This window comes from Miniopterus natalensis, chromosome 5 (genome assembly GCF_054644295.1).
Source record: "Miniopterus natalensis isolate mMinNat1 chromosome 5, mMinNat1.hap1, whole genome shotgun sequence".
NCBI lineage: Eukaryota > Metazoa > Chordata > Mammalia > Chiroptera > Miniopteridae > Miniopterus > Miniopterus natalensis.
In genome coordinates, this window is record NC_142085.1 from 35,848,461 (window position 1) to 35,872,935 (window position 24,475).

Genomic DNA, 24,475 nt, shown 5'->3' on the forward strand with positions numbered 1-24,475 from the left:
ATTTCTCTGTCAGAAATATATATACCCATTTTGAGGGAAGGTAGAGGTTCCTATGATGTTTTATTTAAATGGATCAACTATCTCAATAATACTAGAGAACTTGTTTTCCTAAACAGCACATTCAACTGTGAGCCAGGAAACATTTTCTCCCAATATGGAATTATTGCAGGAGGTTTTACATTATTACAGTGATTTTTTAAAGTCTTCTATAAATTTTTATTTCTTGATTGATTTGAGACAGAGAGAGGAAGGGAGAGAAAGAGAAACATCAATTTGTTGTTCTACTTATTTATGCATTCATTGGTTGATTCTTGTATGTGCCCTGACCTGGGATTGAACCTACAATCTTGGCATATTGGGATGATGCTCTAATCAACTGAGGTACCTGGCCAGTGATTTAAAAAACGAACAAACAAAAAAAAAACCCACACAACATTCTTAGGAATATTACTAGTTCATTTATAAACCCACATATTCTAGATAGCTTCTAAATCTTATTAAAGACACCAAAGGCAGCCTAACCTATGCACATGATTTAAAAGAAATAGGTCGGTAGTTAAAACTTTTTCCAATTAGGCTGATGTCATGATAACAGGAAGGAAGAAGGAAAATAGCACCCACATGCTGTTCTCCTATGTTTTCATGCCTGGCCTCAAGATAGACTACTCTCCCAATCCAGTTTCCTTTTCAGGGTATATGACTGGCGACTGACATGGTTTTAATGGCTCCTCCAGGAGTCATCCACATAGTCCTCTCTGAAGAAAGAGGCTAAAGAGGCAAGGTAGTGTCTTGGCGCCAGTGTTTGTAGCTATAGTTCAGATTTTACGTAAAGCTCCCTGGCTTGGGCTATCAGAAGCAGCGCTTGCTCTGCTCTACCAAGACGGTTATATAACAGGCAGGCCTTTGCCAAGTGAAGACACATTCAAAACCAAATACCTAAACACTTTATCTTACTTAGGATGACAAAGTTCAGTAACATGTAGAAAATAAAATACTTTCATGGGCATGAGGTGCTTGACCAATACAAATGTTCTCTAACTCACTATGTAATGCATGCCAACCCAAAGCATTTCAAACCAAATTATGACTTTTTCTCAAGAGGAGATAATCATAAACATTTTTAAAGTAATTTCTCATTAAAGGCCTGACACATCTCCCTTTTTATCTACCCAAATGAGACAATTTCACAAGAACCTAAGTCTCCAATTTACCACTTTATGGCTAATTCTGGTATTCTTAACATAATACTGTTTGCTTTTATAATACAATGAAACCAAGGCTGTAGTACATGCTAGTGTTATAGGTTTAATAGTGACCAAGTAAGTTTTACACCTTTAATAAACCAAGTTTCCAGTGTTATCTTTTCATGTACATGTAATACAATGTTAAGGTAAATCTAATTTTTCCACAATTATTTTCTAGATAAAGATATCACATGACTTAATCCAAGATAACTATTGACAGTTAAGTAGAGGTATATGAAATACCAACATCTGGCTGATGTTGTTTTTTACCTACAAAAACAGCAATTTAATTTGATTCCACCTAATTTCATGGTGGTTTCAAGGATAATGTATATAAACTTAATAAATATCATAGTAATAAATAGAAAAATAGAGGAATCAACTGCAATAATCTAGAATTCAGTTCTGACCAATATATAAACTTGTTTCCACATATCAAAGATTATAAACTTACATGATTTTCATAGCTAAAATTTTAAACCCTTAAGGATAGATAGGGCCTGACAAGTGAGAAAAAAATATACAAACTGGGAGAGTCCACAATGACCATATTTTTGTTTCAAGGAAAAAAATGTATTTTTAAAATAGAAAATAGTAAGATTATACTGTTAAACTTTGGAATTTTAAGGAAAATGTATTAAAAAAGGATTCATTTATTTGTTAGCTTTAAATTATTTAAAAATACTGAAAAATTCTAGGAAAAAAGCAGCTTACCTATAATCCAAAACTACTTAAAATTCCCTAAAAAGGGAAAGAACCTCAAATCCCTTTCCTCTGAAATAGCATATACTAAACAGATTAGCTATATATATTTATAAATTAATTTTTATAAAAATAAAATCAAACTGGTTTGTAACTTGCTTTTTCTTTTTAATTAATCGTGGATACTTTCCTGATCAGTACATAGATCTACTTCACTGCTTTAAATAGCTGCAAACCATATTATTAAATGGGAGCTCCATAATGTATTTGATCATATACCTGCCCCCGTAATATTTCTTTTTGTTATGTATTTCATAATGTATAATTGGTGAAAACACTGTGGCCCCTTTACACTGGATTGTGGGCTAAGGTTTGGTAAACTTTGAGGTCATCAAAGCATTTTCTTGAAAAACACAACTTAGAAAATAGCCTGCGTTTGTATTAGACCATGTTCTTGAATAATAAAAGAATCACGGAAAGAAAAGCCAGAAGAAACACACACACACACACACACACACACACATATTACAGGATATGGTTGTTTGTGAAAGTGGGGTTCTTGGGACACCACCGGAAGAAGCATTTCTGGAGGCCCCACAGGAGGATGTGGTATAGTAGAAAGTTTTATTTCTGTGGAATAACACCCCTGGGTTTCCAAAGTCCCATTTCCTTTAGTCTAGTCACCGAAGAAGTATAGGTGGGGCGTCAGTAGAGCTAAAATCAGAGCAAGTGTCCAGAGTTTCCTTTCCATGTTGGAGCGGGGTCCAGTCCATCATCAGGCCAGCTTAGCCCGTGTTTTCCTGCTGCAGCGCATTAGTCCATTGCGTGTGGGGTCTGCATGGCCACGGGCCACACGGGTGAATGCAAGAGAGCCAAGCGCTAAGTGCCACATGCGCACCAAGAGCCCGAGAGAGGAACAAACAGAACATAAACGTGCCCTGGCTGGTGTGGCTCAGTGGTAGAGCCTCAGCCCCAGCACTGAGGGATGGTTGGTTTGATTCCCCACCAAGAGCACATCCTTGGGTTGCAGGTTGATCCCAGGCCCCAACTGGGGCCTGTGGGGGAGGCAACCGATCAATGTGGATTGATGTTTCTCTCTCTCTCACCCTCCCTCCCTTCCACTCTCTCTAAAAATCAAGGAAAAAATATCTTCCAGTGAGGATTAACAATAACAACAAAAAAGAGCGCAAAATCCTTTGTTAGGGGATTATGTATTCCTGAAGGCCTTCGAGCTTGCAGTGGCCATGCCCATTCTGGCCAACCATCTCTGTCCCCAGGTGTGACTGACAGGCAGGTACCTTCCCTGGTTACCCCAACTTTACTGGGCATGCATCTATGTTCTCTTTGTTGGACCCCCTCCCCCTAATTTGGGGAACAAGCTGGTGTTCCCTGGGGAGTGTAGAATTGCAGCTTCCTGGTGAAGCTGCACAAATGGCATGCCTATAACACCTGACCGGCCCTTTGATTCTTTGCTATTATTAATAGCTGGCTAATTAACAATGGTAACATATATTCACACACATAGAAGGAGAAAGAGGTGATTATCTCATGTGTTTATATTGTTGACTTAAGAAACCTCCAAACCTGTAGAGAATTTTTATAAGTTTATTTGAGCCCAAACTGACAATTGCCCGGGAGCAAAGCGTCAATGGATTGAGAAAATGCTCCAGAGAATGGCAGTTTTGCAGTTTATTTTATACATTAAAATCAAAGGAGAAGGCATAAGGAAGGTTACATGAAATTCACTGATGGTAGATTACGGAGGCAGGAGAAAGCAAAGGGGGGAAATATCTGAGACTGAATGAAAGTAAAATGAAGACAAATACTTCTTTTGTACTGGTGAGGTATAGGATAGCTAATTAACATTTACAGTGCATGGAGATGGTATTTGGGCAACAGGGTAACAATGAGGGGGGTTGTGGTCCCTGCTTTGGAGGGACACTGTGTCCTGAAGGGTTTGTAGAAAAGGGGGTTACTCTGACATTCCAAAGGTATGCAAAAAGACAACAGACAGGCCCAGTTAAGGCAAAGATTGATCTTTGTCAAGAAATATATCATCCTAGGACATGACTACTCACCATAACCCGCCTTTATTTTTATTTTGTTTTTTTAAAAATATGTCTTTATTGACTTCAGAGAAAGGAAGGGAGAGAGAGAGAGTTGAAACATCAGTGATGAGCGTCGTTGATCTGCTGCCTCCAGCACACCCCAGAACTGACCGCGATCTCCTGGATCCTAGGTTGATGCTCAACCGCTGCGCCACGCCCAGCTGGGCACCACGACTCGCTTTTAGTTAAGAATTTTTCATTTCAGACTGTCTTATGTGGTTATTTTAGGTCTCTTAGTTTGTAAGGCCGCCGGCCTCCCCTGAGCTTGTCTGGCTTAGTATGCGGCCGCTTTTCCATCCATAATATTTATAATGGCACAATAGTAAGAAGAATGTGTAAGGAAACTAGTTATCCAATGAGACTTTTAACCTAATAAGGTGAAAGTGTTTAAAGTCCAAAACTCTGGCCCTGGCCAGTGTGGCTCAGTTGGTTGAGAGCTGTCCTATGCACTAAAAGGCTGCCAATTCAGTTCCCAGTCAGGGTTCAGGTTCGATTCCTGGTCGGGGTGCATGAGGGAGGCAATTAATCGATGTTTCTCTCTCACATCAATATTTCTTTGTCTCTCTCTTTCTCTCCCTCTCCCTTCCTCTCTCTCTAAAATCAATAAAGAAATATATATAAAAAAATAAAGTCCAAAACTCTGAGAGCAAGTTACCCAAGTATTTTTTGTGCTTTGAGGATTTAAGACATTCTGAGCTACAGATGAGGTAAAATACCTTGGTAGCTTTAAAGGGTCAGGGGTTATTGCAAAATAAGAGCAGATGTTTTGTAAATAGAAAGGTTATCTCTAATAATCTCCTGTATGAGCAAGGCCCCTAATTCAGATTGTTCTAGGTAGTGGAGGGGCAGAAGTTTCTCCTGAGCCCACAGATAAAGTTGCCCTTAGCTCAAAACAATCCACAAACCGCAGCAGCACATCTTGAGGTGACTAGCTCAGAACCTCCAAATAGGTTAATATACCTTTGAAATAACCACTCTCAATAGAGCACATAATCTTGTTAACTATCCTGTAATCTAATCCCCACCTTGCTCTCTCCAACTTTCACGTAATCTTCCTTACCATTCCCTTCTTCATTTCAAATGCATAAAAGAAACTGCAAAACTGTCATTCTCCAGAGAATTTGAGATCTTGCTTCCTGGCAATTGGCAGTTTGGCTCAAATAAACTCTTACAAAAATCCTTCATAAATCTGGACATTTTTGTGTTAACAGTAGCATTGGCATTGCTTTTGAGTTTAGAAATTCAAATTACCTTGACGTACTGAATTAGATGGTATGAGAGGGAGCCCAGGAATCTGTTTCACAAGCACTCCACTTGATTCTTATGCTTGTTAAAGTTTGAGAACCACTGCCTCAGAGTTCAGCTAGACATGGTTTTCATATGAGCATTTCCATTAATGAACATGAAAGGATCCAGAGGCCATCTACAGGGTTAACACAACCATTAGGCAGAGGAGGCACAGTGCCTGGGACCCATGATACTTTTAAAGTCTTATAAAAAAAAGTCTTAATGTTGCTTCTTTTAAAATCAGAAGAAAAATTAACATGATGATAATAATAAATATATAATAATGAATCCAGCCTATATTGTATCTTTATTCTAAAGCAGCTTTAAAATTAACTAATGTAAAAATTTTAAAATATAGTTTTGTATATAGCACTCTAACTTTGGCTAAAAAATTGTTTAATATATTTCTTGTGGAGGAAGGACACCATGATGGCAAAGAAAGTCCTAATTGAGCCCTCAATACCTGAAAATTTGACTGTAAATTAATAAACGTTGGCACCGGCGGTGTCTGGTAAGAACTATTATAAGAAATGTGGGTTATTTTGAGGACATGTTCATTTACAATTTAAAAAATATTAGCTTGAGTTGCACTTAAAAGTTTTAAATGTTCAACATTAGAATTTTAGTTACTAAACTGCCCACTAAAAATATCAGGGGAAAAACTGTGATGTGAAAGAGGGACAGAAAGCATTGACTAAAAGAACTGAAAAATTTAAAAAGAGCATAAAGCATGATAGTATTAAACATGAACAAAAACAAGTTCATCAAGAAGTCAGAAGTTGCCCTGGCTGATCTGGATCCGTGGTCAGAGGGTCGGCCCTCGGACTGAAGGGTCTCTGGTTCGATTCCAGTCAAGGGCATGTGCCTCAGTTGCAGGCTCCATCGTTAGCCCGGTGCCTCAGTTGCAGGCTCCATCCCTAGCCCAGTTGGGACTCCTGTGGGAGGCAACCAATCGATATGTTTCTCTCACATCGATGATCAGTCTTTCTCTCTCTCTCTTTCTCTCTCCCTTCACTCTCTCTGAAAAGCAATGGAAAAAAGATCCTCGACTGAGGATTAAAAAAAGAAGAAGTTGAAAGTTAACTGCAATATTATAATGTATAAATTACGTTAAAACAGAAACACATAGACTACTTATAATAGAAACATATATATTATTCTCATATAACACTTGTTAAAAAACAAAAATTCAACCTAGTAAATTTCAGATCTAATAAATAAAAAGGTTCTCTGAGAAGCTGTACAAAACAGAAGGCTTTCATAGGTAAAAATAGGGCAGAAAGTTAAAAAGTGGGTTATTTCAGGCAAGGTTACCTTCTTTCATGGAAAGCAGTGAGTTTATCAGGCAGATAATCCACAAATGCTGACCAGGAAATTCCAGATTGATTGGTTTAAAATAATAATCCTGGCCCTGGCCTGGTGGCTCAGCTGGTTGGAGTGCTGTCCTGCACACAGGAAGGTTTCAGATTCTATCTTGTCAAGGAGTGTACAGGGATGGGGGATATTTCTCTTTCTCTCTCCTTCTCTCTCTCTTCTCCCCCCCCCCACTTCCTCTTTCTCTCAATTCAACAAAAACATATCCTTGGGTGAAGATTAAAAATAAATGAATGAACCAACAAAAACTGTGATGTGAAAGAGGGACAGAAAGCATTGACTAAAAGAACTGAAAGGAGAGGCTGAAATTGAAATCAGGTTAGGTATTAAGTTTTGGTTAGGCTTACCATAAGTGACTCCATTTCAGGTCTATTGTTTCTTTTTAACATATTGTTCATTTCACCTTACACAAGTGTACTTAGCTCTTCAAAAAACTATCAACCAGACATAACTTGCAGAACCTGCTGTTGTCTTCTGAAATTTGTATTTAGTCATGGCCTAGCTATATGCTTCTAAGTGTAGTGTTTAAAAGAACATGATTGATAATTGCAGTTTCAAAGAAATGTACTAAAATTGTTTATATAAGCAGTTTTATATAGAATATTTTAAATCTGGCTAAAATAGAGGAAACAACAGCTATGATAAAAAGGAAAAATTTGTAGCAGTAAACAGAGAGGAAGCTTTGCTACTATGTATCTGTTACCAACTCAAGTCTTCCTCCTGGCCTCCTCAAAACAGCTCAAGTTGTTTCAGCATTGGAATCTTCAAAATCAAGTCCCAGGTTGCCCCCTGGATTGCTGATCCTTTTTAGGGTATCTTTCCTAGATTTCTATTACAGTGTTACTTGGGGCAAAGACATTTTCTGGACCTCTCAGAAGACTGTATTAGATGATCTCTAAGAAGTCTGGGCTCTAGAATTCTTTGATTCTGAATTTTCCTTGCGAAAGGTTATTTTAAATATGTTGTATTCGTTTGTTTATTCATTCAGCAGGTAAACATTAACCTACTGGTGCAAGGCTCTAGACAAAAAGTGCATTGAAGATGAAGAGGGAAATGCATTCAAAGCCTCTGAAGTAAAAAAAAAAAAAAAAGATGAAGTATTTGAGGAACTGAAAGAAATACAAAGTGGTTGGGGATTAATTAAGGTGAAAATGCTGCAAGATGAGGCTAGGGAAGTAGGTGTGGCGGTGGCGGTGGTGAGGGTAGCTAGTAGATCAATTAAGATTTAGGATTTTTTTCCCTAAGAGCCAGGGAAATCTGAATGGTTTTAAACAAGTGCTTTGATCTGATATGCATATTTATTTATTTATTTATTTATTTATTTATTTATTTATTTATTTATTTATTTATTTATCCTCACTTGAGTATATTTTTTCCATTGCTTTTTTCACAAAAACATTGGCTGGTTGTCTCCCACACCCACTCGGACCAGGGTCAGGGACTGAGCATGCAACCGAGGTATGGACCCTTGGCCGGAATTGAACTGGGGACCCTTAAGTCCGTAGGCTGATGCTCTAACCACTGAGCAAACTAGCTAGGGCATCCAAATTTTAATATAATTAGAAAACAAAAAGTAGCTTATTCTATCCACTGTAATTAATTACCCTTCCATTCGAATCTAATTAACTTTTCTCTATTATATTTATTTTTCATGCCAGAATTAAATTGTGTTTAATATGACAGCTAAAGGTTAGCTGATACCTGACTGGAATTTGCTAAGTTTAAACAATAAAGACATGCTAGACTTTTGATAAAAATTAAACATATAACTCAGAGAACTGGTTTTGTAGTTAGTCATATTTCTAAAATTCAGGGACATTTTCAGTAACATCTTTGAGCTTCAACAATGTATGTATAAAGGAGGGCTACTGAATATTTGTAAATATACTAAGTATATATAGTGTGACCCCCAAATGTATACACACTTAACAGCTAATAGCTCAATTGATGTTTCTTTCCTTTCAGATTTAACCCACTGGAATTAATAATTATTCAAAGTGTGTATACATTTTGTGGACACCCTTTATTTGTATATATATTAAGTACATCTAAGTTTCAGGGACATGTCCTAAATTCCAAGTTTTCTGGGCCCCGAATATATGATACTATCAAGTCTTAGTTGATCATATTCATGTGAAAGTACAGTGGTTTCAGCAAGCGCTTTTTTTTTTTTTAAGAGAAAAAGCATTCCTTTACTAGATGAAAATATCTTTAATCTTATACTCGAATATGAAAAATGCTAATTTCACTTGTAAGTGCAAATTTATAGACTAATAATTGAACTAGAAAGGAATTCATAGATTGTTTAATCTAGTGGTTTTCATAGTGTGGGTCCCCTGATCAGCAAGTAGCATTTGGATCACATGGGAACTTTTTTAAATGCAAATTCTCAGGCCTACTCCAGACCCACTGAAACTCTAGGAGTGGGAGAGAGCAATGTGTTTGAACAAGCCTTTCCAGTTGATTCTGATGCAGGCTAAAGCTGGCGAACCATTGGCTTAATCCGTACTTCCCTTTAAAAAGTGGAATTACGGAGTTCCATAGAGATTAGGTGAAATCAATAAGGAAAGCAAAACAATGACTTGGCCTGAAAGATACTAATTTATATTGCTTAAAATACGTCTTTTACATCACTCCACCTTGTTTCCCAGTCCATGTGTATTAGTTTTCTACGGCTGCTGTAACAAATAGTAATTTAGCAACTTAACAAAAATTATTATGTTACAGTTCTGAAAGGTCAGAAGTACAGCATCTGTCTCGCTGGGCTAAATCAAGGCATCTGCTTTCTGAAAGCTCTAGGAGGGAATCCGTTTCCTTGCTTTAGGCATTACTTCTTTCAGCTTTTCTGTAGTTTCTCAATTTTCGTTATTGACCAGGTCTTATTTTTATAACGTGAAAAAAGAAAGGAAAAGAAGAAAAAAACAACAACACGATGTAGCCACCTGCAATTAATTACAGGCCTGACTTGTAAGGTAGGTTTTTGAAGTCTCTGGGATATAAATGACAGGCTTTTTTTTAAAAAAACAACAACAAAACAAAAATCACTCGAAGCGTACTGTAGAGTCTTCCCAGATAAATTATTTTGAAAACTTCTTTAAAAATGAATGAAGACCACAAGTCACTTTCTAAACTTCTGCTCGCACTGCCTCACGCTACCTCTCCTGCGTCGCTGGTCACGGTTTAAATCCCAAGGCCTCCGCAGAGGAGTGAACTTTCAACACCTCACGGGCAGTCGCGCTGCCACAGAGCCCACGGCGGGCGCGGGGCGGGAGGGCAGCGCCCCGGGTCTGCCCGGCCGCGGCGGGGGCTGGACTAATCCCGTCTAGGCCGAGCTGGCGCCGCGCAGGGCCAGCCCCGCCGAGAACCGGGGTGCGGGGCTCCCCGAGTCGGCGTTCCGGGCGCCGCGCCCGCTTCGCGTGGGAGAGGGGCCGGGGCTCCGGAGGGGAGCGGCGCGGGGGGCTGCGGCGGGGGCGGGAGCCGGGCGGCAGCTCCGGCGCCCGTGGGGGAGGAGCGCGGCGGCGGCGGCGGCTCGAGCTGCTGTGGCGACGGACGCGAGGCGGGGGCTGAGACCCACCCCTGTCCACATGGACAGTCGCAGAGGCCTCCGCTGATGCATTCGCGCCTGGGCGGGGTGGGCGGACGGCCGTAGCGGCGGCGGCGGCGGCGGCGGCTGCAGAAGGAGCGAGGCGCCCGGGGGAGCCTGACGGTAGCGGAGACCTCGCCGCCCCAGCCGGCGGGTGCGGCCATTTTTACGGCCCGGGACGAGGGGAGGCGTGTGTGTGTGCCCGCCTTCCACCTCTCTTCCTGGGGGCGCGCGACTCGGGGAAGCTTCTCAGGAGGCTTGGGTGGGCGGTGGATGGGGAGTCGTGGGCCGAGAGGAACCGGGCCTGGGAAGCGCCGCCGTCGTCGTCGCCGCTCTCACTGCTCCGGCGGCGCCTGAGGAGAAGCCCGGAGCGGATAGGCCCGGAGCGCCCGGCCTTCTTTGTGTAGGCCCGTCTGGGCGCGGGAGCGCCCCCCGCCTGGCGGCGCAGCCCTAGGCCCGCAACCCTGAGGCGGTTATCCTCCAGCGGCGCGGCCCCTCATCCCGACGAGCGCGGCGGCGGTGCGGGCCATGGATTAAGGAGGCGGCGGCGTGGGAGAAGGAAGATGGCGGCTGGCAAGAGCGGCGGCAGCACCGGGGAGATTAATTTTCTGGAAGGTACATCTATGTCTGCCCTTGCGGGGGTGGGGCAGGGAAGGGAAATACGGGGAAATGTGGCCCCGGATCCCGGGTGTTCGGTTATTCGCGCTGGGTAGTTTGGGGGGGTGGCGGTGGAGGCACCGGGGGTGGGGGTGGCCGTGGTGATGGCGGGGAGGGAATGTGCGGCGAGAGCGCTGGGTTCCCGTCGGTCGGTGCGAGGGTCTCGGTCTGGACCCGGGCGCGCGAGAGGGCGCGGGTGGAGCGGGCTGCGAGGCGGGCCTGGCGGGCGCCCTTCGGCAGTGCACGCGCAAACCTGACATTTTTGGATTCTTTTTGGTGGTGGCCTGAAGGATGAGAGGAGATTGCATTCAGGTCTTGTGTCCACGGAAAGTTTCAAAATGCTACGTTTGGGTGAGATTGGGGTCCAACCTCAGTAGGGAGGGGGGAGGTAGTTTGAGTATGTTTTATAACCCCCGGTCTTTCTTTTTCGCGAAGCTTCAGGCTTCCCTTTGCAGCCAGCATTCAGATGAGGCCTGGCCTTCTCGGATACTCTTACGGAATGTGTTCTGCTAAAAATATTTCATAATTTACCTGAAAAAAGAGAATGAGGGTCACAACTTCAATTTGGGGACATTCACCAAAGCTAATAGACAAAGTTTGGATGGCTCCATTTGTGGTCGCTTGTGAGGGAAAGTTAAACATTTGCTGTAGGTGGACTAAAGCTAGTCCTAAGAAAAACTGTATGTTAGTTATTGTTGGAAATGGTGGTTATGGGTAACAGTATTGGCTCTTTGCCCATATAGTACACAAGGACTGCCAAAATACAGCTAAATTCATTGTAGTTGTGGACCAAGAACGTTAATGTGCACTTTGCTTAGTTTGGTTATGGGTTCATTGTTTACACTGGTAATTGAGCACACACACAGCGTTTAGGAAGATGAATGTATCTGCTGGTGCAGGGATTGTTACAAAGTCTGGTAATTCATAAGATGATTTTCATATACAGTGTAAGTGATACTTTTTAAAAAATAATTAGAAACATTTCTAAATTAAAGTACCACTTAACTGTAGTAACAGGTTCTTTAAGAGGGTGTTAAGGGGTGGGTATGCCTTGTTTATGGTTTTATTAATGGCCTGCAACACAGTAGGTACTCAACATTAGTCTAATGAACGAATGGGCACTAATAGATGTAGGTGGGAAAAGAAGCCTTCATTTACTTAATTATTCTTCCATGAGTATATACCAAAGCAAAAGGACTCTTACCTAGTTCTGCAAGCTACGCTTTATCTGAAAGTGATGCGAGTTTGATAGGAGATTCCTGGTAAGAAGATGTGGAAAGCTTATGTTTTTCTGGGTTCATTTAATGTTACATCCATTCTACTTTTATTCTAGTTTGGGCAGAACAGGTGCTATTAGAGCCTGATAGTGGTGCAGCTTGTGTTAACAGGTGGTGCTGTGTGCATCATTTTTTTTGTCTTGGTATTGGAACCTCAGAAGATAGCTTACTGATGCTTGTTATGTTCTGTATGCAGATGATTGTAGTTTTGTGCTGCGTTAAGTTTTGGGCTTCTGTATGCTTCTGATTCAGTTTTAAGTTTTGACTGTATGAACATGGGATAGAAAGAGTACAAATAAAGGCAACAGATACAGGGCAGATGTGAATTTCAAACTATTGCTTTTAGTTTATTCTAACTTAAGGGCCTGTGAATGTCCAGGTGTGATAAATTTGAGTGTCATCATGTCTCCTTCAGCATTCTCATAAAGAAAGCAAATGGTAATGTGTTTAGAATGTGAACATAAGGGAAAGCAAGGATTTCAGTTTCTTGTTGAGTTTTCATATATTGTACTGAATTTTTTGAAATAAATAGAATAATATTCACTAATTGTATTTTTTGTGTCTGATTCTTTTTTTTTTTTACACTTGCCATACATTTCGTATTACCATGTTTACATGTTTTCAAAATGTTTCTTGTAGGCCCTTAAGATTTAATATTTAAACACGTACATGGTATACTTTCCTTATTCGCCAGTAGGCTTCTTGAAAAACTGATGTAGGTTTTCATTCACTCATGAAGTATTTATAGCCTACTTTGTGCTAGACACTGTACCAAGGTGACTGTAGCAGTGTATAAGGTAGTTAAGGCCTGGTGTGGCTCAGTTGGTTGTGCTCCCCATGCACCAAGAGGTCACCGGTTTGATTCCCAGTCAGGGCACATGGCCAGGTTTCTGGCTCGATCCCCAGTAGAGGATGTGCAGGAGGCAGCTGATTGATGTTTCTCTCTCTCCCCCCCTCCCGCCTCCCTCTCTCTTTCCCTCTCTCTCCCTCCCCTTCCTCTATAAAAATCAATAAAAACATGTATCTTTTTAAAAAGATAGGGCCCCTGGCTTCATAGAACTTACATTTTAGTGGGAGGTACTCTTAATAAATAACTATACATTAATCCATTTAGAACAATCTTACCCCAGGTTTTCACATAGTTCCCTTCTTTATTTTATTCAGGTCTGCTCAGACCTCACAACCTACTTAAAATGTCACACTGCCACACACACACACACACAAACACACGGTATTCCCTTTTACTATTTTATTTTCATATTGGCACTTATCTCATGATAAATGTATGTTTACATGTTTTTCAGTCCTAATATAAATAAGCTCCATGAAAGCAATGACTTTGCTTTCTCACCATCATATTTCTTACACCTGGAACATATTTGTTGTTAATGAAATAAACAAGATAATACGATAAAGGCTATGAAAGAATGATAATTATGGAACAATGAAAGAATGGGGAAGCCATTTTACATAGTGTTAAAAAGTCAGGAAAGGCCTTCCTGTGAGGCGGTGACACCTGAGTTAAGGTAACACCTTACCCATGGGACACTTCAGAGAGGATGATGTGTGTAAAGGTTCTGAGATGATAATACATGGTCCCATTTGTTAAAAAGGTCATGGGTGACATGTAGCAAGCAAAGGAGAGAGTGATATGAAAGAAGCAGATCTATCATATAAGATCATAAATTTTTTTTTCATTTTGAGAAGTGAGAAGTCATTCAAGAGTTGGGGCAAAGGGGTGTCATGATGTAGGGTTTGTCTTTTAAAAGTATCACTGACTGCTCACTGTGGAATGACTTAGAGAAGAGCAGGAGTAAAAGCAGGAACGTGAGATAGAATATTAATTAGAATAGAGCTCTGTATGGGATAGTAGCAGTGAAGGCTGGGGAGGAGGAGTGGGGGACTGGAGATAGGTTTGGATGCAGAACTAGCAAGACTGTAATGGATATACTGAGGGTCCGAGTAAGGGAGGAATCCAAGACGACTCCCAGGTTTTTATTTGAGGCGTTGGTGGGTAGTTTCATTTACTGAGGTAGAGTGGACTGGTAGAGGAACGGGAAGTTTATAGCTCTGCTTTGGTCAAGTGGAGTTTGAGATGCCTTTATTCTAAGTTATGTTTTACATTCCTATACCCATTAAGTAAATGCTGTTGCCAACCATTTCCTTTTCTGGCTTCATTAGGGGAAAGGAGGCTTACTGTCAACTGTTGTACTTTATTTTGTGAATTTAATTAGATCACAGCTTGTGTTGAATTTTTTTCTTTCTCTTCTTTGACTCGATTCATTCTGTTGTATTTATCTAAGGTTGTCTTATCCCCCTTTTCAGTTGTGGTAGTTTGGCAGGTTTCTCTTCATTCTTTCAACAGATATTTATGGAGCAACTGTAATGTTGTAGGTGCTACGCTGAGAGGCACAGTGATGAGGGGGAAAGTGTTGCTTCATGGAGATTTTGGTCCAGTGAGAAAAGTCAGTGCTCAAATAGTCACACTTGTAAATGTAAAATTATAACTATCAAGTGCAGCAAAAGGGGATTATTCATAATAATGAGAATTTGCTTTAATCAGGGCAGTTTGACGGGTGAATAAGAGAAGAAGAGGTGGGGCGATGGCGCTTTGCAGTCAGAGGGAATAAAATAGAGGGAGCATGCCATGTGTAGGGGGCCCAGGGGAGGACAGTGTGGTGCCGGCAAGGAGAGGAGTACAAGAGAAGCTTGGAGGACTGTACCGTTATCAAATTGGTTTTAAAGGAGGCCACTGGCTGCCACATAGACGAAGCTTAGAGGGGAGCAAAAGATTATCAGTGAGAGCATTAGGACACCATTGCATACAGGGCAGAGGTGATGTTAGCCAGCTCAGTCGTGGAAACCTCCTGATACTTGCCCCTTCTCTCCCCTGGAACCTCTGACAAGTTTACTTCCTCTCACGTTCGTTTCTTCTTTTTCATGCTGCTCTTACACATATCTGGTTTGTTTTCCCTTTGCCTTTTTTCTTCTCCCAGATAATTGCTTAATCAATATTTTTTTCCATTTCCTTCTGCCTTCCCTTTTCATACACACACACACACCTCTGTTTGTTTTCCTATTTATTCTGGGCTCATCTCCCTTTGCGGACTTTGCCCAGTAGGCTGAAAAGACTGCAGTGTTGTCCTCTATACCAGCAAAATTGCTTTTGTCTCCAAGTGAGAAGTGTCTTCCATTTCCCCTGAGCCATATTTAGCCATATTACTTGGTTATAAATGCATATAAATGTAGTTCAACCCAGTTAGTTTGTCCCTTTTACTGGGGACAGTAAATACTTCACAGTACCTCTTAATTAAAGCACAATTTCTCCTAGATGATTGGCATTCCATGAATATGCACAAACTCTTTAGTTTCCATCTGCTCCGGGGAACACACCACAAAGTTCTCCATATAACCCTGCTCTGTTTTCTTTTCATTGCACCGCATTTATTTATTTATTTATTTATTTATTATTATTTTTTTAAATTTATCTTTATTGTTGAAAGTATTACAGACACCCCCTTTTCCCCACCTTGACCCCTCCGTCCTTACCCCCCAGGCCTTCAACACACTGTCTGCCCGCCCATGGGTGATGCATGTAAGTTCTTTGGTTAACCTCTTCTCACCCCCCACTCCCTCTGAAATTCGTCACTCTGTTGCGTGCTTCAGTGTTTCTGATGGCACCACTTTTAAAAACTACATCATGGTGCCACTCCTTATTTACTCCTTACATAAGTATATGTATTTCCTGGTTTCACAGATACTGTAATTCAGCATCCAGCTCTACTACTTACTAGCTGTGTGATCTTGGGTAGATTATTTAAACTGTGTTTTCATATGTGTAAAACAAGGATAATAATTGTAGTTCCCTCATAAAGTTGCCATGAAGGTTAAGTGTGTCAATATATATTAAATTCTTAGAACAATTCCAGGCCTGTAATCCCAAGCACTATGTGTTAGTTGGTGTTATATTTATTTTTTTAGCAGGTAGAGAAAAGAACATCTTTTTTTTGCTTTCCTTCTCCATCTTGCCTCTTTTTTAATTTGAATTTTAGCTTTTATTCTTTTTCTTTCACTTACTGCCTTTTTTCTAGGTATTAGCCAGTTTTCTGTTAGGGGACCCATAGCAAGTTAGTGGGAAAATCAGAATTGGAACTTGGGACTTGACTTACAGCCTTAGCCTCCGTCAGCATGTCCTTCCTCCCTCACGTCTTTATCCCTTTGCTTCCACATCTTCCTCTTACCTGCTTTACCTTTGGGAGGAGGGGTGGACAAGAGAAGGCAAAATAATAGGGGTTTATGGGGGTTTATCACTTGTTGATGAAGCAAAACTCTAAGAAGGCAAAAGCAGAAGCCACAGATTTCTCTTTAAAAAAAAAATGTTTTTATTGATTTCAGAGAGAGGAAGGGGAGAGAAATATCAGCGATAAGAGAGAGGCATTGATTGGCTGCCTCCTGCATGCCCCCTACTGGGGATCGAGCCCAAAACCCGGGCATGTGCCCTGACAGGGAATTGATGAGACCTCCTGGTTCAGAGGTCGACTCTGGGCCAAAGATCTCTTAAGGACCAACCCCAGAAGTTACACAATATTTCTTCTGCCACATTCTGTTGGCCAAAATGTCACAGAGCCAGCCCAGATTCAAGGGGGGGATAATTAGACCCCACCATTGAAAGGGAACAGTGACAAAAAATACGCAGCTATTTTTAATCTACACAGCCATCTTTACTCTCTCATACCTATGTGGTTTTTGTTTTTTGTTTTTAATTCAACAGTCATAATATTTCTTAAACTTGAAAATGGCAGTTCTTATGAGATTCAAAAGTTTCTAATTTTTGGACAGTTGAGGAAGCTAAAAATAACAAAGTAGGCCACACAATTTGAAATTTGTTTTAAAGGTATAAGTAACAACATAAAGTCATTATTTTTTACTTTCCTTTGATCAAGGACTGATTCAAGAGTTTCTGAAGCGAGGCAAGTATAAGTAAGAAAAGAGGAAGAATGTTAGAAACTTTTTCTTTTTTATTTCATTTAATGATGTCTGTATTATGCTGGAGTTGTTACTGTAATATTTTTCATTTTCATAACGTAAACTCATAGAAAACATAGTCACACTATTTACAGTAGTAAATATTAAATCAACACTGTATCAAGACATTTCTCTAAAAAGGACATATAGAGGGGCCAATAGGCCAATGAAAAGTTGCTCAACCTCACTAATTATCAGAGAAATGCAAATTAAAACCACCATGAGATATCATCTCACACCTGTCAGAATTGCTATCATCGATAAATCAGCAGACAGTAAGTGTTGGCGAGGATGCGGAGAAAAGTGAACCTTCTTGCACTGTTGGTGGGAATGCAGTTTGGTGCAGCCACTGTGGAAAATAGTATGGAGTTTCCTCAAAAAAATTAAAAATAGAACTGCCTTATGACCCAGCAATTCCATGTCTGGGAACATATCTGAAGAAACCCAAAACACTAATTTGAAAGAATATATGCCCCCTATGTTCATTGTGTCATACTTTACAATAGTCAAGATTTGGAAGCAATCTAAGTGCCCATCAGCAGATAAGTGGATAAAAAAGCTGTGGAACATGGAATACTACTTGACCATAAAAATAAAAAAAACTCTTTTCGACATTTGAATGGAACTAGAGGGTATTATTGTAAGTGAAATAAGTCAGAGAAAGACAAATACCATATGATTTCACGTATATGAAATCTAAAAAACAAGGTAAATGAACAAAACTGAAACAGACTCATATATACAGAGAATATTTTGATGGTTGTCAGAAGGGAGGAGGGGGTTAGGGGACTGGGTGAAAAAGATGAAGGGTTTAAGAAGTGCAGATTGGCAGTTACAAAATAGTCATGGGGATGTGAAGTACAGCATAGGGAATATAGTCAGTAATACTGTAATTATGTGTGGTGCCGGGGGTGGTACTAGGCTTATTGGGAGGATCTCTTTGTAAGTCACATAAATGTCTAGCCAGTATGCTGTACATCTGAAACTAATCTATTGAATGTCAACTGTAATTGAAAAACTAATTAAAAAAACAAAAGAGAAATTTCAAAAGAAAAACTAAGAAGGAAACCCCCAGGACTACATCAGTACAAAACACAATAGTTATTCTACAAAGTCAAAGTCAAACTGTTAATGATCACAGTTACAACCCACTTAAGTTGTACACTTAAGTCACATTACTTGGAGTGATGCAACAATGGACGATCCACTATTATCAGCTGCAAATTGCCATCATCAGCTAAAAAAGGCCATTAGTACTTAGGATAGATAATATATGCAGTATTCATTTGACACTAAAGATGGTGTTGCTTTGCCCTGGCCTGTTGGTTCAGTTGGTTGGAGAGGCATCCTGTACATCAGAAGGTTTCAGGTTTGATCCTGGGTTGTTCGGGAGGCAACTGATCAATGTCTGTTTTCAGTCTTTCCCTCCCTCCCCTTCTCCCCTCCCTCCCTCCCTCCCTCCCTCCCTCCCTCCCTCCCTCCCTCCCTCCCTCCCTCCCTCCCTCCTTCTCTCTTCCTCTCTCCCTCTCTCCCTCTCTGTCTCCCTTCCTCTCTCTCTAAAAATTAACATAAACAGCCCGGCCGGGCGTGGCTCAGCGGTTGAGCATCGACCTAGGATCCAGGCGATCGGGGTTCGATTCCCGGTCAGGGCACATGCCCGGGTTGCGGGCTTGATCAATGACTCTCATCATTGATGTTTCTGTCTCTCTCTCCCTCTCCTTTCCTCTCTCTGAAATCAATAAAGATATATTTAAAAAAAAAAAAATCAACATAAACATATCTTTGGGCGAGGATTAAAAATAAAAATGGTATTGCTTTTAGCCCCTATTTTGGGGGCTACCTTAGGGTTTTGTACTTCCCAGGACCTTTTGCATCTATCACCAAAAATTAGGACCTCTTGTTTCCAGAGGATACAGACATCCATTGCCAAAATTTAGGACAGTCTCAGGCAAATTGGGATGTTTGGTAGATATTCTGCCTTGTCCCAAGTTATCAACTACCTTGAGGCTATGTGAAACTAAAGGCTTAAGTAATGTATATAAAAAAAACCCAACAAGCCATATTTTTATCTTGTTTTTGGAAGGTTTTTTGATATTTCAAATAACATTTCGTCCTTGGTTTTGAATATGGGTCGTGTCCCCCCCCCCCCCCATATTAACTGTATTACAATCTTTGAAACAGCAGGGAGAAAAAATAGGGCTGGTCTTGTGCACAGTAAATTTCATTTTGTGCAAAAGTTGAGGCCATTTTTTAGGACATGAAGAGCTAGAAATTCTCCAAGACTTGTTTATAGACTGTAAAGTAACCTGTTGTTTTTCCTCTATTCAAGAATCTGTAAACTTTCTGCCCCTACAACCGTGAATATCAATCTGCCACTAAATATTGGAGACATTATGACCTTGGCTGACTTTCCTCCATGGAAATCAATATCTTCTCTGCCTCCGTAACTCCAATGGCCACAGTTTGGACCAATTGGGTTTCCAAAAGTTCCAATGTTTTGGCCATTTAATCTTTTTTCTTGAGTTCACTTTGGTCTCCATTCTCTATCATCATCGCAGGAAATATCAAAGAATAATTTAGTTTTGTCACAATAGCAATTAAGTCTGAGAATCTTTTTTGTTGCTGTTTTTGTCTGAGAATCTTGAGCATTTTCTTCACAAGTTTGAGTATCAACTCTTTTTTTTAAAAAGACACCCAATTTCCTTTTTTTTTTTTTAAACATATTTTTAAAAAAATTGATTTCAGAGAGAGGAAGGGAGTGGGAAAGAGAGAAACATCAATGATGAGAGAGAGTCATTGATTGGCTGCCTCCTGCGCATGCCCTACTGGGGATTGAGCAACCTGGACATGTGCCCTGACTGGGAATCGAACCTTGACCTCCTGGTTCATAGGTTGACGCTGAACCACTGAGCCACACCAGCCAGGCTGAGTATCAGCTTTTGAGTCTCCTTTGTCTTCACTATTTCCAGGCTTTACAGTTTCTCAAGTTGATCTTTTAATTTAAGTTTATTATAGAACTGTCCATTTTCTCCGTGTCAAGCTATGCGTTTGCACTTTCACAATTAAAGTGTTTCATTGGCCCGTCTCACTGAGTGCTGAGTTCCCCTGTCATTTTGATGGTCCTCCTCTTGTACAGCTGAAAGAACATTTGGAGCCACTTGGCTTTTACAATCATTACGGAGTTGTTGATTTTCTAGCTTTGGAACTTTGTGTGCATCAGCTTGAGCTAACTGTATTTTAAAAAATTGAGAACCAACTGTGTTACTTTGGGATAAGGTAATGCCACTTGATATTCATGTTCCATAGAGGATCAGTGAGCTTCCAGCAATGCCAACAGCACCAGACTTCTGCCTTATGATAGCCTTGGATAGAACTAAACTGCATATTGGTATCCTGCCGAAAGGTCCATAGAAGTCTTGGAATGAAGTTAATAAAGCAGAAAACACTGACAATAAATAGCTGGATCCTGAGGCAAAGAATATTGGGGTTTTGGTGACTCACACAGAATTCTAATTTAATTTCTCCCAAGAATATAATATATTCAGACTTCATCATGAGGTAGTATTTGACAATCTATTTGTCTTCTGTACCAAGGGATAAAGGTTTGTGGATTAGGAATTTGAGAAAATCACCTCAGCTGTGTGATTTTTTTTTTTTTCCTGCTTCATATAGCATTTGTGGTAGTCATTTGGTGGTAGCTTGGCTGGTCTGGAGGTTCCAAGATGGCTTTATTCAAATGTGTGACCTCTGGCAAGTATGGAAAGTTAGAGCCTAAAGGCCTCTTTATGTGGTTTCTGCATCAGGGTACTCAAACTTCTAACATTGTGGCCCAGGGCTCCAATAGACTGCCTTTGGAGAATCTTGACAGGTTCTTAAGAAAGAGAGGGTCTGTAACACTACAGAGGCACCTAAAATTGTTTTACTGGAATTTTCTTATATTTGCATTTAATTCTGTATATTTTCTTTTGCTGCTTTTATATTTCTAAGTTGCAGAAATTAACTTCTGTCTCAGTGATCCTTCAAAAAAATTTTGTCCTATTTTTTCATTGTAAAATCTTAATAGTTTAAAAATTATTGGGAAATATTTCACATATATTACTCTATTTCACATATATGTAAAATATATGTGAAATAGAGTAATATATTTAAAAGTTCACATTCTAGCCCTGGCTGGTGTGGCGCCTTTCTCTCATCAGTGTTTCTGTCTGCCTCTCCTTTCCTCTCTCTCTAAAACCAGTAAAAAAACATATTAAAAACCAACTCACATTCTACTTCCTAGCCTAAAGAAAATATCACCAATATAGTTGAAGCTGGGGTAAACCCTTTCCTTTTGGCATCTTCCTACCTCCTCTCCAGGGGTAAGCACCATCCTTCATTTGGTAGTTTTCATTTACTTTACTCTTTTTTAAAAAAAAAAAAAAAAAAAAAAAAAAGATTTTAGAGAGGGAGGAAGGGTGGGGGGGAGAGAGAGAAAGAGAAAAAAAGAAAGAAGGAAGGAAGAAAGGAGAGAGAGAGAAACATCGATGTGAGAGAAATATGGCAATCTGTTGCTTCTCGCTCGTGTCCCAACCTGGGATCAAACCTGCAACCTATGTATTTGCCCTGACTGGGAATAGATCCAGCTATCTTCCAGACTCTCCAACCAACTGAGCCACACTGGCCATGGCTGTATTTTACTCTGTATATCCCTGAAGTGTGTGTGTATAAATTATTTTGCATATTTTATAAATCATCTCTGTTATTTTTTTTTTGCAACTTTCCATTCTTACAGCATTGTTTGAGAGATTAAATAATGTTGATAAGTGATTCTAGTGCTTTTATTTATTAAAATCATTTTTTTTAATCCTCGCCTGAGACCCAAGGATATGTTTATTGATTTGAGAGAACTGGGGGGAGGGGGGAGACAGAGACAGCGATATCTATATCTATCAGTTGCCTCCCATACTCACTCTGACAGGGGCTTGAACCTGTAATCTAGGTATGTGCCCTGACTGGGAATCAAACCCTCAACCTTTTGGTGTGCAGGATGACGCTCCAACCAACCGAGCACACGGCCAGGACTCTAGTGCTTCTTTTTCATTATTATTTAGTATTTCATAGTATGAATATACATTTTATTTATAAATTTTCGTTTGTGGAAATTTATGTTGTATCCAACTTTTTACTATTATATATGTTTTACTAGGAATATCTTAGTATATCTCATATTCCTACTATTAACTTTTTTTAAAAGTTTATTTCCTGTGTACCTGTGTGTTTATCTAGGGCGGAAGTCACCAAACTTTTTCTATGAAGGGCCAGATAGTAAATATCTTACATTTTGCAGTCCAAACAGTCTCTGTCACAATAACTCAGTGCTGCCATTTTAGCAAGGAAATCCTAATAGGTAATACAAATGGGTGTGGTGGTTTGCTGGTTGAACTTTTTGGACCCTGAAATTTGAATTTCTTAAAATTTATGTGTCAAAATATTCTTAATAATTTTTTTCCCTTAACCATGTAAAAATTAAAAATATAAAAGCCATTCTTAGCTCATGGCCTTTATGAAAATAGTCAGCAGGCTGTACTTTGTTAACACCTCATCTAGTGTCTCCTAGCAATGGAATTATTGGGTCATGTGCAATTTCAGCTTCACCTAGGTATGCTAAATTGATCTCCAAAGTTCTTTGACTAGCATTTTTTAAGCTTTCCTGTTTATACACATCATTACCCATTTGATATTATCTGATGTTTTAGTTTTTGCCAATCTGATGGGGTTATCAGACGGTTCTTTGAATTTCTAATATTCTGGTTTATAGCGGGGGGGAATACAGGTGTTTTTCAATTTATGATGGTTCAACTTAAAATTTTTTGACTTTATGTGGTGTGAAAGTGATATGCATTCAGTAGGTACCATACTTTGAACTTTGAATTTTGGTCGTTTCCTAGGCATGACATGCTGTTCCATACTCTCCGGTGATGCTGGGCAGCAGCAGCGAGTACAGCTTCCAGTCAGGCATGTAGTCACAAGAGTAAACTACTGTTACTCTACAGTGTATTCATTGTAGATGATTATGCCCAACTGTAGGCTAATATAAGTGTTCTGAGCATGTTTAAGGTAGGCTGGGCTAAGCTGTGACATTTGGAAGGTTAGGTGCATTTTCGACATATTTTCAATTTAGGGGTGGGGTTTTTGGGATATAACACGCTCATAAATTGAGGAGCAACTGTACAGCAGGTCCTTGAATAACAGTGTTTCCTTCAGTGTCATTGCATTATGTTGATAAGATGCAGTAGGAACTTAACTGTTTTTTTTTTTCTTTTTTTAAAATTTTTATGCATTTATTTGAGCCAAAGTGATGATATGTGCTAAAATTATATCATGGCTTTGTTATATGTCATTTCACTTAAAGTCATAGAACTTATCGATGATGTTAAGTGAAAACTTACTGTATTTTTATTGCTGCATTAAAAAATGTTCATTTCTTGTTCAATATTCAAAAAATATTTAGTGCCAACCTAGAGTTAATCTCTATTCTGTGTGCTTGGGATTCATATGTAAACTAAACAAAAGCACCCAATGAGTTTTTGTGTTTTGTGTGTGTGTTTCCTCTGTTCTTAATTGCTTGTTCCTTTCTTCCTCCCATTTTGTTTTTCTGGTGGAATGTTGGGGTTCTTCATATGCTCTGGATAGTAAATCTTGATTGAATTATATGGATTGAACATGTCTTATGAAATTACTTATTTTTTAAATAAATAGAATACTTTTATGAGCAGAATTTTTTTAATGTAGTCATTTGTTGTTTTCTTAATGTCTTCTGCTTTTCATAAGACAGGAAATGCTTTGGTGTTATGGTACTTTGCATTATAACTTTTGTTGTTGGTTTTTATTAATTACTGTTCATTTCTTTAATTCTTATGACAGTAAGAGAGTGCCAGTCAACTATGCAGGCTGTGGTAACAATTTGAAAATCTATTTGTAGTATATGCTTTATGTTGTCTTTACAGTAAAAAATATTTTAAAGACTTTATTAAATATTTGCAAACCATATATCTGATAAGGGGTTAATATCCAAAATATATAAAGAACTCACACAACTCAACACAAAAATCAAATAATCCAACTTAAAAAATTGGCAAAGGACCTGAATAGACATTTTCCAAAGAAAACATTTAGATGGCCAACAGATACACTAAAAGGTGCTCAGTATCATTCATCATCAGTGAAATGCAAATCAAA

The 24,475-nt window shown here is 39.7% G+C and overlaps 1 protein-coding gene across 4 annotated transcripts in view; it reads left to right on the forward strand.

Annotated features, from left to right (window-relative positions):
- The first annotated feature begins 10,816 nt into the window (after nt 1-10,816).
- SENP6 (SUMO specific peptidase 6) overlaps nt 10,817-24,475 on the forward strand; it is a 99,702-nt gene continuing 86,043 nt past the window's right edge. For 3 of the 4 annotated variants that reach the window (XM_016207371.2, XM_016207369.2, XM_016207370.2), the window contains exon 1: nt 10,818-10,913. In XM_016207371.2, the coding sequence (XP_016062857.2) occupies nt 10,862-10,913 (52 nt within the window). In that variant the 5' untranslated portion in view covers nt 10,818-10,861. Of the gene's footprint in view, nt 10,914-24,475 lie in introns of all 4 variants that reach the window. The other variant, XM_016207368.2, reaches the window with a different exon arrangement.